The sequence below is a fragment of the Choloepus didactylus genome, chromosome 12 (assembly GCF_015220235.1).
Source record: "Choloepus didactylus isolate mChoDid1 chromosome 12, mChoDid1.pri, whole genome shotgun sequence".
NCBI classification, from domain to species: domain Eukaryota; kingdom Metazoa; phylum Chordata; class Mammalia; order Pilosa; family Megalonychidae; genus Choloepus; species Choloepus didactylus.
The window spans coordinates 3950512-3966906 of NC_051318.1; the positions used below are offsets into that span (position 1 = coordinate 3950512).

Here is a 16395-nt window from a genome sequence, read left to right on the forward strand (position 1 = left end):
CCTGCCACAGTTTGTCTCTGCCACTGACCCACAAGTCCTTGGTATTGGCGTATGGCTCCTGAGACTTGCAAGTGGGCCTCTCTTCCAGGCTGTGCACCCCGGGTCCTCTGTTGAGGGATGACTGTGCTATGTCACAGGTGAGTGCCGTCCCCCCAGGGCAGTTCTGGGCTGCTGGGCTGTGTAGGGAGGCTCCCAGTCTGCTGAAATGATGGCTGAATGGGGCTTTGTTAATTCACACTGCTCTACCTTCCCAACTCTGGGACAATCAGCTGAGGTTACAGGGAAGGCTAATGTCCACGCCCAGTTTTGTAGTGTGTGCCTATTATTTGAAGCACTTCCGTCACACTGGGTTGTCTGGGGCAGTTCTGGGCTATGGGGCTGGCGATGGGCAGGAGTGTTTCCTTTCCACCAGGATGATGGCTGTGAGCGGACACTCCCCTTTTCTTGGGAAGTTGTGATATTTAGTGAATTTTCTCAGCCTCTGGATTATTGCGTTTTGTCTCAGAGCTCTCCTAGTTCTGCTCTTGACTTGACCACTTGACCTGCCCAAATTGCAAGTCTTTGAAGCTTTCTGTATTGGGCTTCTTAGAGTAATTGTTTTAGAAAAAGAAAAAAGGATTAAAAAAAAAAAAAGGGGGGGGGGGCCCTCCTCACAGATCTAATGGGTTATTGAAATGCTAAGAGACAAAGCAACCAGGGCCATTAAGGAAAGGTCCACAGGGCAGAGAGATCAGCTTTTCTTCGGGATTTGCATATGCGCCTCAGGGCCTGAGCTGGGGCCTGAGCTCTGCCCTTCCCCCTTCTATGTTCACCAGAACTCCAAAAATCCTCCGCTTTTATTTTGGAGTTTTTCGTGTTGTTTTTTTTCTATGCCTGTCTCCCCTCTGCTGGGCTGGCTGCTCTCAGATTCTCTGGTGTCTGGTCTCCGTCTATCTATGGTTGGAGTTTGCATCAGCAGAATGAGTTTCCGATAAGGGCTGCCACTGCAGTTCTCCCTTCTCTTTCCCGGAGCTGACAGCCCCTCCTCCCACGGGACTGAGCCTGGCAGGGAGGGGCACGGGTCCCCTGGCCGCAAAAACTTACAGATTTCGCTGATCTCAGCAGTTCCTCATTTTCATGAGTGTTGTATGAAGTATGCCCAAAGTCAGATTGCTCTGTGGTGTCCAGTCCATGCAGTTCCTGGCTTTCTACCTATTTTCCTGGAGGAGTAACTAAAACATACAGCTCACCAGTCTGCCATCTTGCCTAAATGCAATTTTAATGCACATACCATACAGTTATCCAAAGTGTACAACAGTTGTTCACAGGATCATCATATAGTTGTGCTTTCATCACCACAATCAATTTTTGAACATTTTCATTACTCCAAAAAAATAAAAACAAGGATAAAAATAAAAGTAGAAAAGAACACCCAAACATCCCATAACCCTCATGCCACCCTCCCCCCCAAGTTATTCTTTTGCTTTTTGGCCCATTTTTCTACTCATTTGTCCCTACACTGGATAAAAGGAGTGTGAGCCACAAGGTTTTCACAATCACACAGTCACACAGTGTAAGTTATGTAGTTATACAATCGTCTTCAAGAATCAAGGATACTGGATTGCAGTTCAACAGTTTAAGACATTCTCTTTTATCTATTCTAATAAACTAAAAACTAAAAAGGGATATTGATGTAATGTATAAGAGTTACCTCCAGAATGACCACTCAAAACATTTGAGATCTCTCAGCCACTGAAACTTTATTTTGTTTCATTTCTCTTCCCCTTTTTGGTCAGGCAGGGCTTTCTCAATCCCACCAATGCTGGGTCCAGGCTCATCCCCAAGACTCATGTCCCACGTTGCCAGGGAGATTTACACCCCTGGGAGTCATGTCCCTTGTAGAGGGGAGGGCAGTGAGTTTACCTGCAGTGTTGAATTAGAGACAGAGGCCACATCTAAGCAACAAAAGAGGTTCTCTGGGGTGACTTTTAGTCACAATTATAAACAGGTGTAGTCTCTCCTTTGCAGTAACAGGCTTCATAAAGGCAAGCCCCAAGATCGAGGGCTCGGCCTACAACAACGGTAATCCCAATGCTTGTGAGAATATCAGGAATTCCCCAGGTGGGGAAGTTTAGTTTTTCCACATTTTCTTGCAGTCCCTCAAGGGAGCTTTGCAAATAACTTTTTATTCTCTGCCAAAATTACTCTGGGATGTATTGGGGCATCACACTAACCTGTACAAACCAACCAGATCTCATTCCTTATTCAAGCTTCCATGTAATTATGGTGTTTGAGTAAACTGACCATACAAGTTACATTTTATAGTGTGCTGCAGAAATATAGATTTTGCACCAAATAAACATCTCTTCCTTTGGTCTCACACAGAAGCTGTAGAGTTAATATCATCCTCTACCCTTTAGTCTGATCTACTCTAATCTCAACCAAGTTCATTTTGTTCATATCTCTAATTGAAATCTGATCTCCTTTTCAGCCTCTTTAGCAGTTGCTGCATGGGCAGTGCCAACACTCACAGCTGTCAAGCTCTGGCTCCGAGTCCCGGGCACCACACAGACACCCAAAGCTCCGGGGACCAGCCAGGTCACACATAAACAGCTCAGCATCTCAGAATTTAGAAATAACCATTACAACTCATAAATAGATGTGACTACTGTAAGAGCTTACAATCGAGGTACCTTAACATAAACCTTCCTCTGATAACCCATGCTTCCAGATTCAATTCTCAGAGTCTGCACATTATAGTTAAGTCCATATTTGTGAGGCGTTATGTTGTTTGTCTTTTCATTTCTGGCTTATTTCACTCAACATACTGTCCTCAAGGTCCATTTACCTAGGTGCATGCCTCACAACTTCATTCCTTCCTGTGGCTGCTCAGTGTTCCTTTTTATGTATACATCACAGTTCACCATTCCGTTTGTCTGTCCATGTACCTCTAGGCCACCTCTATCCCTTGCAAATCATAAATACTGCTGCCAAAACACCAGTGTGCAAATGCCTACTTGTATCCCTGCTATCAGTTCCTCACTGTATATAACCAGTAACAGGGTTGAAAGACCATTTGGCAGCCCCATAGTTAGCTTCCTGTGGAACCACCACACTGCCCTCCCGATGGGCTGCACCATTCTACTTCCCCACCAACGGTGAGTAGGCACATCCCTCTCTCTACATTTTCTCCAGCACTTGCATCCCTCTGTTTATTTTTTAAACAGTTCTATTCACATACCATACAGTCATCCTAAGTAAACAATCAATGATTCCCAGTATAATCACATAGTTATGCATTTACCACCACAATCTATATGAGGACATTTCCGTTTCTTCCACAACTGAAGAGGAAGAGGAGGAAAAAAAAATGAAGAATAAAAAAGGATAGAAGAAATAGTTAAATTAAATACAATGGAAAGGTCATACAACACCACCACCACCAAGAACCCCTCATATCCCCCCCTTATAGACATTTAGCTTTGGTATATTGCCTTTGTTACAATTAATGGAAGCACATTACAATGTTAATGTTAACTATAGACTCTAGTTTGCATGGATTGTATTTTTTCCCCTATACCATCCAGTTTTCAGCACCTTGCAATGTTGACATTCATTTGTTGTCCCTCATGTAAAAACATTCTTATATTAATACACTTAATTGCCATCACTGACTGCTATAGGTTTCACTAAATTATAGAATCCCGGTCTTTATCTTTTATCTTTCTTTCTGGTATCATACTTGCCCCTAGCCTTCCTCTTTCAACTGTGCTCACACTCATCTTTGTTCAGAGTATTTACAATATTCCGCTACCATCACACACTATTATGCAATCCATTCCATTATTGGATCTAGACAATCAATCTTGTTGAACCTTCTGTACTCCTTCAGCATCAAATGTCCGATCTCTAGCCTCTTTCTATCTCCTGATAACCTGTGTTCTCAATTTAAACTTTTGAGGTTCAATCATTAATGTTAGTTCATATTAGTGAGACCATACAGTATTTATCCTTTTGTTTCTGGCTGATTTCACTAGGTATAATGTCTACTGTCTACCACTTTGTCTTTTGGATTTTATATGTCATATTTTATTATTTTTTTTTCTTTTTCTCTTTTTACCCTCACTGATAGTCTTCATTTCTACACTCTTCTCTGAACCTCTCCCTCCTTTCTTTTCCTGTCTACCTATAGTGCTCCCTTTAGTATTTTTTGTAGCACAGGTATCTTGTTCACAAACTCTCTCAGTGTCTGTTTGCCTGAAAATATTTTAAACTCTCCCTCATTTTTGAAAGACAGTTTTGCCAGATGTAGGATTCTTATTGGCAGTTTTTTTCTTTCAGTATGTTAACTATATCACACCACTGCCTTCTTGCCTCCATGGTTTTTTCTGAGAGATCCACACATAGTCTTACTGAGCTTCCCTTGTATGTGATGCATCGCTTTTCTCTTGCTGCTTTCAGAATTCTGTTTCTCTTTGATATTTGATAATCTGATTATTAAGTATCTTGGAGTAGTTCTTCTCAGATTTAGTCTGTTTGGAGTACGCTGTGTTTCTTGGATCTGTAATTTTATTTCTTTCATAAGAGATGGGAAATTTTCAGTGGTATTTCCTCCATTATTGTCTCTGCCCCTTTTCACTTCTCTTCTCCTTCTGGGACACCTATGACATGTACATTCATGTGCTTCATGTTGTCATTCAATTCCCTGAGACCCTGCTCATGTTTTTCTGTTCTTTTCCCTATCTGTTCTTTTTTGTATAGGATTTTAGATGTCTTGTCCTCCAGTTCATGAGTCCTTTCTTCTGCCTCTTCAAATCTGCTGTTGTATGTCTCCATTGTGTTTTTTATCTCTTCTATTTTGCCTTTCATTCCCATAATTTCTGCCATTTGTTTTTGCAAGCTTATGAATTCTGCTTTATGGTCATCCAGTGTCTTCTTTATATCCTTCATCTCTTTTGCCACATTTTCCTTTAGCTTGTTGATTTGATTTAGAAGATTTGTTTGAAATTCTTTAGTTTTTTCAACTCCTGAAACTCATTTGAAGTGTATGTTTGTTCCTTTAACTGGGCCATATCTTCGTTTTTCCTAGTGTAATTTGTAATTTTTTGCTGTCTGGGCATCTGGTTTCCTTGATAACCCTGATCAGATTTTCCCAGACCAGATGGGCCCAGGTCTCAGGAGGAGGCTATATTTAGTATCAGGTTTCCCTGAGGGTGAGTCCCAGCAGGTTGTCAGACCCTCCTGTGAGGCCTCTAGACTCTGTGCTTTTCCTAACCTGCCCAGCAGGTGGCGCCTGTCAGCCTGCAGCTCCCTACCTGTGTAAAGAGGTGTGGCTCCTTTACTTCACAGTCGACCCTGTCCTGGCCAGGGGCTGAGGGTGTCAGAAGCCAAGCTTAAGCTTTTTCTGTTTTTTTCCCCAGGCTCTGGGGTCTGAATTCTCTGACGGAGGGCAACCACCTGAGCTGGGTCTGCCTCCCCCTTTTCTTAGGGAAGATGCACCTCTTAGGGAATTATCTCCCATACTTGAATTCCTCCTTTATTTATCTGACTGTTAACTCTACTCTTGCCTGGGTCAGTGCTGATAGTTGAAAGTGCCTGAGGCTTTCTCTAGTGAGCTACTTAGAATGAGAGGAAAAAAAAAGAAAAAGAAAGAAATCCCCTTTTCAGAGCCAGTCCCCAGCCCCTCAGTTTTGCCAGTTGACTGGAGTTGGTGCCCAGTTCTCTGTTGCCCATCTTTTTGGGACATGGCCATTTTCCAGTATTCTGAGCTCAGCCGTCTCAAAAAGCCTCTGTTTTCATTTTTTTTTTCCTGTCAGTCCCACCTCCTCTCTGCTGAAAGAGACCTCAGGGTTCCTTTCCTGCTTGTTCCGGGTTTATCTGTGCTCATAGCTTGTATTCAGTAGTCCAGATTTGTTAATTAAAATAGCAGTTGGAGCTTGGTTGAGTGACTTTCTCTTGCTCTTAACAGATTGCTTCTTTTTCCCACAGGGAAGTGTTTCAGCTCAGCCGGCCATGCTGTCGGGGAGGAGCACCAGCTCCACAGTTTGGGAGTTACTTACAGTTCTGTGTTGCGATCTTAGCCGTTCCGCCCATTCCAGACTGGTGTACGATGTGTGTCCAGTCACAGGTGTCCCCCCACAGTTGTTCCAGAGTATTTACTCATTGTGCCTGCCTATTTACTAGTGGCTCCAGAGGACTAACTAATTTCCATACCTGCCTATGCCGCCATCTTGCCTGGGGTCATTCTCCTTTCTTCTTTTCGCTCCACAAAAGGTCTGCTCTTGTTTGCTCTGGCTCTGGAGCGTCCGCTGGTGGGTGCGTCAGGACCTTCCCTGCCTGACTCCATAAGATTTTCAGCAGCTTTGCATTTGTTTAAACAGGGTTAGGTCAAAATCAATTTGTTCCCTTTCCAAGAGAAAACTTGAATAAGTAGAATTTTAAATAATGTTAGAATATAAGAGGGCTTGAAAGTTCTGAGACAAGATTGTGATCCCTGAATAAAAAAAGAGCAGACTGTGTTAGGAGCAAAGAAACATTGCATTGGATGGAAGCCAAAGCCCTTGAGTCATTTGTCAAAAAAACAATACACACACGTACACATATACACACATGAACAAATACACACACACTCACGTACACACACACGTAGAAACATGCATATGTCGGCTGCTTACAGTACTGTCTAGAGGTTCTTAGACCCAGCTCTGTGTGGCGGGCAGAGTAGATTTCCTCTGTTCCTATTTGACAGATGAGAAAACTGAGGCTGTGACTTGCCCAGGACAACATGGTTTGTTTTGAGAAAACTCAGACCAGAACTCTTTATTCTTTCCTTCATTTTCTTTCTACAAGTCTGTAATTATTTGGCTTCTGTATTGAACTTTCTCGAAATGCAGTTAGGTCCAGGAAAATGTACAACTCCTGACCTTACGCCTCTCTCTGGCCTCTAGGCCCTTCCAGTGAGCGAGGAACTTCCCATGGAGTAAGAGTGTCCATATTTTTTTTCAGTTTTAGAGCATATGGTAAAAAATTTATATACATATAAGCCATGTAGATAGTTGTTGAAAATAAAATGAAGTATAGCCTGTTAGCTATACTATTAGGCTTATTTTAGAATAAATGAAAACAGCCTGCTTGAAAGATTCTTAAATTTATTCCTATGGAAGAACTATGTGTTAAGCTTGGTGCTAATCATTGATCCATTTTAATCATCCATAAAAATAGTGGTATTTTACAGCCTGACATTCTCAAGAATTGAAATACAATTCAATTCTGTAATTGCACATCTCAGTTATCGGTTGTTATGGATTAAAATGTGCCCCCCAAAAAGATACATTCAAGTTCCGACCCACAGTCCCAGGAGCGGGATCCCATCTGGAAATCTTGGAAGGATCTTTGAAGATGTAATTAGCTAAGATGAGGCTGAAGTGGATTAGAGTGGGTCCCTAACCCAGTATTACTGGCACCCTTGTAAGATGGTGAGAATTGGGCACAAACAGAGGGAAGACGCCATGTGAGCGATGCCCGGGTTGCCGGCGAGCCGTCTCCAAATCCTACACACTTGAGTGGGCACAGCCCTGCCAGCTCCCAGCACTGGTGACAACGAACTTCTGTTCTCTGAGCCACCAGCCTGTGGCGTTTGTCACAGAAGCCCCAGGAAACTAAGGCCTGGATTAGCATGCCCTGAGAAGGCTCCCTGATTTGACTTCATTTCATGGACACCCTCAGAGGACAGATTCTAACAGAGCTAACTAATCTGAGACGCAGCCGTGTGGTGAAAGAGTTCAAGGTGGTCTTAGAAGACACCAGGGATGCCTGACTCTCAGTGTAAGTCACACTCGAAGGGCAGAGGCTATAATTCAGACACATCCTGACACTTGATCATCTAAATTTAAAATAGATTTCAAACTCATCAGCGTTCTGTAGAACCTCTCTGAAACTTGGATTTTCCTTTCCATAAAAAGGCTTCACAGTTCTTAAAGTCCGTGGTTCCCGGCGTGCGGGCGGCTCACAGCAGGAGAGGAGCGCGTGGTGCCGCGTGCTCGGTCTGCGGAGCAAGGCTGTGTCTAATTTCATTTTCTCTGCGTCGTTTCAAGTTGTCTGCAACTGGCTAACCAATTACTTCACTAAGAAAAGCAAATCTTGTGACCCACAGGTATCCGAAAAGTTGTCCTTTTATGTCACTAATTCTAAAACATCCTTGACTTGACGGTGCAGCTCAATAAATCTTACTCGCCAGTCTGCATGATGCGTCTCTTGAATGCTTGACAGTAAACACGGAGATCATCGGCAGTGGACGTGGGTGGGAACTGAGGAGCATTCTCAGCCATTTTAAGTTTCCAACACCGGGTCCCACAGCGAGCCTGACTTAGGAAGTCACAGCAGAAGCTCTCCTGGGGAGCAGTCTCGTGAGAGCAAGGGACCCCAACCTTCACTGTCAACCAGAATAAACTGCCAGAACTTTTTCCATCGTGTCACGGGTGCCCTCTTGTAGCAAGTGAGCCCGGTGTTTTCATGTTTACTGTAAACTTAGTTTTCCTACTGAAATGGTTGCTTTAGTGAAGTTAGGAAGGAAGGAAGAACGCAACTCGTTACCAGCTCAGACGGGCCATGGCAGGTTATTTGACCGCTTTGGCCATGACAGCGTTACGGGCAGCCACGCTGGAAGGCACAATCCGGGGGGACCCTGGCTCAGGCCCTGACGTCCTTGAGGCTGAAAAGGAAGTGTCTGGAACCACTGTCCGTCTTAGATGAGAGCTGGAGGGGCCAGGGCTTCCCTGCGCCGCTCCCGTCAGCAGAGGGGGGGACTCGGCCCAGAACCCTTTTACCTAATCATTTTTTTGAGCTACCAGGGACAGGAGCTGGGGATGGGGTTGGGATGGGGTTGGGACGGTGGAGGGCACTCTGCAGATCGAGCCGGCGGCCGGCGCCGTTCCTGACTGTGCCAGGGGGCAGGTGGCGGGTGGATAAGCCCTGGCCCTCGTGTGGCGCTCGGCATCCCACCTGAGTGTGGAACCACCGTGATGTTAAACAGCACGTTCTGTGAAGCATGAGGAGAAGTGAACTGTCCCCAGTCATCTGCAGATTTTTAAAACACGAGACTTCAATGGAGAAGGCGCTCCTGAAATCTCAGGGCCCGCACTTGAGTTCAGTATCTGGAAGAAGTGCGACTGGGGAGATGAAAGATCTTTTGTGTTTCTTCTTGCTTTGCTTACTTTTGTTTTAAGGCACATTAATTCACAACAAAGAGGGCATTGTCTTGTTCCTGGAAACTGGAAACTTGTAGCCTGTTGATCCGTAGAGAATGGAGGACAGCTGGAAAGCGGCTCCACGACGGGGCCTGCACTAAAGGGGCTTGAGTCTGCGCTGAAGGCAGAAATCTGGAAATTCCAACTCCGTCTAATGTAAAGCTGGAAATTTGAAAGTCATGAGAGCATGTAAATCCGTATATCCAACTCTAACATATTTTAGAGTCAATAAAATAACTTTTCAAAAGTAGGACATAGGATAATTTCTAAAAGCAAAAGTCTGGTTTTTTTAAAAAATTCTCTCATGATAAGAGTATGTAAACTTATGATAATTCAGGTTTTGTGGATGGATAAACTTCTTTTTTTTTTTTTAGTTTTGAACTAAACTGCCTGATGATTTTCTTTCAGTGGTCCTAATTGTTCAGTCCGTTTTTCCTTCCACTGCTCTTCCCCTCCCTCCCTTCCGTGCCTCCGCGGTACCCCCCACTTCCCCATCAGTTAAGACGAGTGTGTGAAACACTTAGCTGTGGCCGCTTCCTTCTGTCACTTTCCCCTCCCATCGCCCCCCAGGCCCAGACAGGCCTGTCTCACCATAACGTTTTTAGGCTTGGTTTGAATCAATCTGGATGGATTTGACTTTCCCTTCCCTCTTTTTTTTTTTTTCCTTTTTGTCTTACTTATTTATCGAAACAAAAAACAGGTTATTTGTCATATGGAATTTCCCACAGTCTGGATTTTGCCATTTACTGTTGTTTAAAATTTCCCTTTCCCCTGAATTTCCTGTAAACTGGTGATTAGATCAGAACCATGATCATTTCTTTAAAGCAAGAATAAAAGTAGTCCATCTTTTCCCTTGCCTATTTGAGATCTTATTTTTACTAAATTTCCATATTAATACCACCATTTTTAATTCTAAAGAAATAAAGTCACTGTAGTTTGGTTCCTAATAAGGTAAACTATTGAAGCCAAATTTTTTAATGATTTTGCTTCAGTTTAACTTTTTCTTTCCTCTAAGGTTTGGCAAGAAGAAAAATACACATTTGCTGTTTGTTCTTATAATTCCTGAAAATTTTGAAGGTATGTGCCTGATGGATATACTATTTGTTTTTGTTTTTTTTCCTCCAAAGAAAAATCATAAGGTCAATATTTAATACAAAGATTCTTAGATTGTATTTCAGGGCATGGAGCTGATATTATTTTAACTGAACCACTGACAATGGAAAAAATCAGTTTTGTGGTACATTACTGGAAAACATATTTCTCAAATACTGGTAAGTGAAAAATAAATTTCCAAAGTTTTGAAAAATTCTAGTTAAAATGCTACCAAGACTATATACTTTTTAAGTTCCATTTTTGCCTTTTAGTTACTTAGGATTAACTGTCTTAAGTACTGTAAAGGGCATGTAATCTTTGTTAATCACAGTCTGAGGAAAACAGGTATAAATAAAATAGTGAAACGTGTGTTGTTTACTTATTAGGAAAAAATGACATCTTCAGAGATTGGAGCCATGCCACCCAGGAACAAATATAGTGGCGGGTTTTTTTGTTTGCTTGTTCTTGGTAGCGAGATTGCCTTTTTCCTTTGGTAGTCTAGCTACTGTCATTTCTTAGTCATTGAAATGGAGTTAACTGAGCTGCACCGTATGAATATCTAAACGCCAGGGCCCCTTGTAGGAACTGAGCCTTGCGTGGCACGTAATGCTTTGCAGACGCTTGCGTGTGTCATTTTACCCCAGCGGTTGTCCTTTCCATTTCAGGGTTTGGGACGCAGAATTAGTGCATCTCAGCCCAAGGATTCCTAAGCTCTGTACCTTCCGTGCTGTCTCAATCGCCAGCGTCTGAACACTTGAACTAATCAAGTTAGCTTTGACTTGCCTTTAGGAAAGGACAGACTCCGATTTCTGGAATAAAGTTCTGGGGAATCATCGTTAGCCAGTGACTATCTATGTCTTTCCAGGCCTGCAGTACTAGCTAGGAGACCCTTGAAAATTAAGGGGATAGTTTTCTTAAAATGGGCCTGCTGGACACTTGGGGATTGAGCAGCTCAGACTCTAGATGGTGCAGCCTTCAGCCTACCCCCCTTCTCATGTTCCGCAACGTTCCAGCTCCTCCTGGGCCCTGCGGTCTCCGAGTCCTTCCTGGAAGGGCTGACGGGCCGGGAGTCCCTTGTGCAGCTGCTCCTCGGCTGGTGCCTGGCAGGAGGCGCAGCTGCCCACAAGCCTTGTCCAGTGCCCTCCTGCCCGGTGGCCACAGCCACGCCTGCCTCCAGCTGTCTCGGCTTTGCCCTGACGATGAGCCGCTGCCCCAAAAAAGACTCAGACGCCGCCTGTGACAGCAGCTGCCTCTGGAAGATGCACGCATGTTTTCTGTCTCTAGCGTTCGCCTATAAATAAGAGCTCGATGAATCAGACTCAGTCGAATGTGTTTTAAGCACACCTGTCGCTAAGCTGCTAGAATCTGGTGGAAAGAGGGTATCCTGGGGTAAATAGTCGAGTGTTTTATTTTTGCTTTCCAACCTGGGTGGTTTCATGCTTCACAGACTGAAATCTATAAATTGCTTTTTATTTTAAAAGTGCTGCTTTGTAAAATCTATTGAGGAAAAAAATGACAGCTCCTTACTGCTCGGGGCGTGGGGGTTTGGCTAGTGTCACCCCCGTCGGTGGCTTTACAGTTAACACGGCCGCCCTTTGACCACTTTCAGTTAAGAAGGAAAATGCCCTGAGGCCCGAGGAACCCAGCCTGCCCCTGCAGACGCCTTGCAGCGAGCACCTGGGAGGTTTCTCCACTGATCTCATCACCCGGTTAGTTGTGTTTTTTTTGGTAATTTTTCATACAAACAACTTTTACTGTGAACATTTCATGAAAACTGTGTAGAGGCCGTGTGGCATGTGGAACGCTAGCTTAGTGCTGGGGGGATGCAAAAGAAAGAAGAGGCTGTTCTGTGGAAGAGGAGGCAGCCTTTTCTGCGTTTCAGAATCCCGCCTGGCCGTGGGCACACCCCGCAGGAGGGGTGAGCGCAACCCCAGACCCACTGCGGAGCGGTCCCCGGTGGCCCCAGGGGCACGGGCGCATCAGAGCCGAGTCCGGGTCACCACTGAGCAGAGTGAAAGCCCAGCAGTGGTGGTCAGGCTCTTTCAGAAGAGTAGCACTCTTTATACACACCAAACGTGTACGTGGAACCCCGACATCTAAACATCGGGAGCAGCCTCACCTGTTAGCACCCACCACTCTGCTTCTCTTCCCCGCATACGTGCACACACATACAACTGAGCAAAATCCCCCTTAAATGTGATTTCATTTCCTTTGTACATCTGTGTAACCTTTAGAATAACCTTTCAAGTATACAGGGCACATTTTAGTTGTTTGCTTATATTGGGGTCTCTTTCTCACTCTCTCACACACACTGTGCACGCCACATGCACACACACACAGCCGTGAAACTGGCATTCTGACCTGCATTGGGCGGATAGTTGAACTGGGGATCAGTCCCTTCCAATGCTGGGTTGTAGGTTACAAATTAATTCTTAAGTAGATTTCTTCCCTTCACCTTAAGGTGATTTCCAAGGCAGTTTTAAATAGAGTACAGGACTACAAAAAATGAACACAACTGCCAAGGACCTGAGTACTGAGGATGGTAAGAATTTTGAGCCACTTCCGGAATTTGTTGAGCGTGGCCATCAGTTTTTGTAGAATTGTTACCACCTGCTATTATGAACAAAGAGGAGACTTGGCAGCCAATCAGCATAGTTAAAGCAAAGCCAAGCCCACCTGGTGCAGAGATTTCAGCCGCTCTCTTGACCTTCCTTAACATTTTACCTTCAGAGAGATTTACTGTAATGAACCTCATCTTGGATATGAGGCTGGAAAGCATTGTGGAAAGCTTCTCACCTTTCTGTATTACTTGCAACTGCTCTTTGATCACTACTCATCTCAAATTTGTCTTTCCTCAAAATCATACAACTATAAATAAATTTTCAAATCAAGTTACGTTACTTTGGGCAACAGAAAATAAGGTTAGTTTGCAAGTTTCTTCAGGAAAGAATTTTTTTAAAAATCCATCCAAATGCCTGTAGAAGTTCCAGGAAAATAGGAGAGCCGGAAATGACACAGCTTAAGATGTGAGGAACTCGCCCTTGGGAGAGGGTGCACCTGGGCCCTCGACTCCTTGCGTTTCTCCTCCCAAAGGCTGGGTGCAGCCCTGTCATTGGGGTGTCATCATCAGTGTTTAAATCCTGCTTAGCATCTCTCAGTCTTTTTTGGTATATTTTTGAATTTTGATCAGTTGTTGAATTTATGATTATCTTGATAGTAAATTCTTTTGAAATTCTGAACCAGATGAGTAGGCTAACGCACTTTGGTGTTTTTTACACGCTTGCATCAAGCGAGAGACTCACAGGTGCAGCCTTTGGGTGGTGCCTGGTTCTCGGTTAATGTTGCTAACCGTTTTCCTCTTTGACGTGTGGTCCGATCTCTTGTTTCCAGCTCTGAATCTCTAGGAGGTGGCCTTGGACTTGAACTAAAGGTATCATTGTCTGATTTCAAGAAAAGCAAGATTTCTCTTCTTCATTCAAGCAAGGAAAAGCTGAGAAGGTGAATTTCAGTCCAGCTCCTTTTTCACATTATTCCTTTGTAGGGAGAGATTATTTTGGGAATTTCATAATTTTTTGAAATATTGTTAAAATTCCATGTGAATTAGTGTACCTGGGAACTAAATTGATGCCACTCATCATTCATTTAGCAAAAATCGATGAATACCCACCATGCACAGAACTGAGATGAAAAACCACTCTTTCAGGGAGGCCCTACCCTAGTGCACAGACTAAGCAGCTATTAAACAGACAATTTTGCTTTAATAAATGTCATTAAAAACACAAAGTAAGCACACAGGGAAGTTACCTAAGACAGAATGAGGGGGCAGGGAAGGCTTTCTTGAGAAGGTGGTAGCTGAATTGACCTTTAAGCAAAAGGTCAGTATTCAGTGAAGAATTCAGAAGAGAGCATTTCAGAGGGAGGGCAGAGCGGGTACAGAGGCTGGAGGGCTAAGAAAGTGCAGTGCGTTTGTGGAGCTGCAGTGCATCCACGTGGTTGGCAGTAAGGGCACAAGTGGGAAGAGGCAAGAGATGGGCAATAGGAGATAACAGCTGAGCATGTCATGCTAAGAAGTTTAGGTTTTTACCTGACATCTTGCAGAGGCACAAAAGAACTCTAAGCAGGGGAGTGACAAGATAAGTAAGAGTTGTACCTTAAAGTGAAAACTCTAGCAGGATATTAGGTAGTGAATTAGAGAGTGAATTGAACCTTGAGGACAATTATATAAAAAGTAGTAATTAGTAAAAAAAATAATAGTAAGTGATGGAATCCCAAACTATGGTATTAGCAAGGGGGAGAGAAATAAACCAATTCTAGGTGTACCAAGTAGGGAGAATCACCGTGAGTTAAAGACAGATGTCTCGAACATAGCTGAAGGGGGAGTCGAGTATAACTCCCAGAAGATGGTGAAACCATTGACTGAGCTAGGAAGTACGGTAGGATGACCGGGGGTGGGAAATGTTCTTTTATTGTTGGTCTTGTTGAGTTTGAACACCTCTAGGTGTAAGTGAAGCTGTCCAGTAAGGAGTTGGCCTTTGGTTGTAGAGAGAGATCTAGGGTGAAAATGTGTTCTCGGAGCTATCAGAATGCAGCATCTATCTGAAGCAGTGGGTGTAGGGTTGTATGTTCCCACCAAGAGAGAATGTTCTTGAGGAGATCAGAAGAGGAGAGAGGTTCCTAAAGGAATCAGTGATCAGGAGTATTCCGGTTTGCTAATGCTGCCATTATGCAAAATACTAGAAATGGATTGGCTTTTGTAAAGGGGATTTATTTGGTTACAAATTTGCCGTCCTAAGGCCATACATGTGTCCAAATTAAGGAATCAACAAGAAGACACTGTCATTGAAGAACGGCTGATGGTGTCCAGAATACCTGGTGTCCAGAATACCTGGGAAGGCACGTGGCTGGTGTCTGTTTGTCCTTTGTCCCTGGGTCATACTTCAGCTCCTCTCTCTTAGCTCTCCAGAGCCAACTCGGGGTCTCATCTCTTAGCATGGCATCTCCAAGCATCCTTCTGTCTGCATCTCTAAGCATCTGTCAGCATCAGCAAGCATCTGGGTCTGTGTCAGCTCTTAGCTTGTCTCTTAAATACTCCATAGTTGGGTGAGTCACATCTCCATGGAAACACTCAAGGTTCCACCCTAATCAACAGACTAATAAACCTGCCCCCACAAGATTGCATTAAAGAACATGGCTTTTTGGGGGACGTAATATATCCAGACTGGCATGAGGAGTATCACAGGGCACAGAGGGATCGAGTAAGTTAAGTACTGATAATTGACGGTATGTATTTAGCAAACCCTAAATGTCATTGACATTGGGGGAAAAATGATTTCCTTGGAGTGGGTAGGAAAGACACACCATTGCAGAAAGGTGAGATGTGCAATGTGGGTGCTTAGGTGAAAGGAAGGAGAAAATGAAGGGATGTGGTATTTAAAAGGAGACTTGGGATAAAGGGAGTGATTTTGGTCAAGCTGGGACAGACCTGAATGTGTTTATATTCTGAAAGAAAAGAGCTTGCAGAACGACAGAGGTCTTAAAGCTACTCCTGTTCTGATTATCTGCTCCTGCATAAAAAAATGTACTGACTTCAAACCACTACCATTTCATTATGTCTCATGGTTTTGGCAGAGCCCAGCTGGCAGCCCTGCTCTACAGGACATGGACTGAGGTCACCTGGTGGGAGCCAGCCGGTAGTTGGCCTGGTCTGGAGCCGTGGTGGGGAAGGCTGGGCTCGGCTGGGACTGTCACCTGGAGCCTCTGCAGCGTGGTGGGTCCGGGTTGTCAGGCATCTTACGTGGCAGCTCATGACTCCTGGAGAGAGTGCTCCAGGAGGCAGGGAGCAGGAGCTGCCAGTCCGTAAAGCCCAGGCCTGGAAACACTCCCAGCGTCACCTCTACCATATGCTATCCCCAGATTCAAGGGAGGGCCCACAGACCCTACTCTCGGCGGGAGGCGTGTCAAAGAATTTGAACCCACCACAGCTGGTAGATGGGGTGGGGATGGATCTAGCATCCTTGAGGAGGCAGAAGGTTCTGGAATACAGAACCAGGTGAAAGAGCCCCTGTTCCACTAAAACTGC

At 44.3% G+C, this 16395-nt stretch overlaps 1 protein-coding gene across 1 annotated transcript in view; it reads left to right on the forward strand.

Moving 5' to 3' along the window:
* SOHLH2 (spermatogenesis and oogenesis specific basic helix-loop-helix 2) overlaps positions 1-16395 on the forward strand; it is a 49669-nt gene that overhangs the window by 13543 nt on the left and 19731 nt on the right. The window contains exons 5-8 of the mRNA XM_037799886.1: positions 10240-10301; positions 10391-10495; positions 11926-12025; positions 13707-13814. Of these exons, the coding sequence (XP_037655814.1) occupies positions 10240-10301; positions 10391-10495; positions 11926-12025; positions 13707-13814 (375 nt within the window). The remainder of the gene's footprint in view (positions 1-10239; positions 10302-10390; positions 10496-11925; positions 12026-13706; positions 13815-16395) is intronic.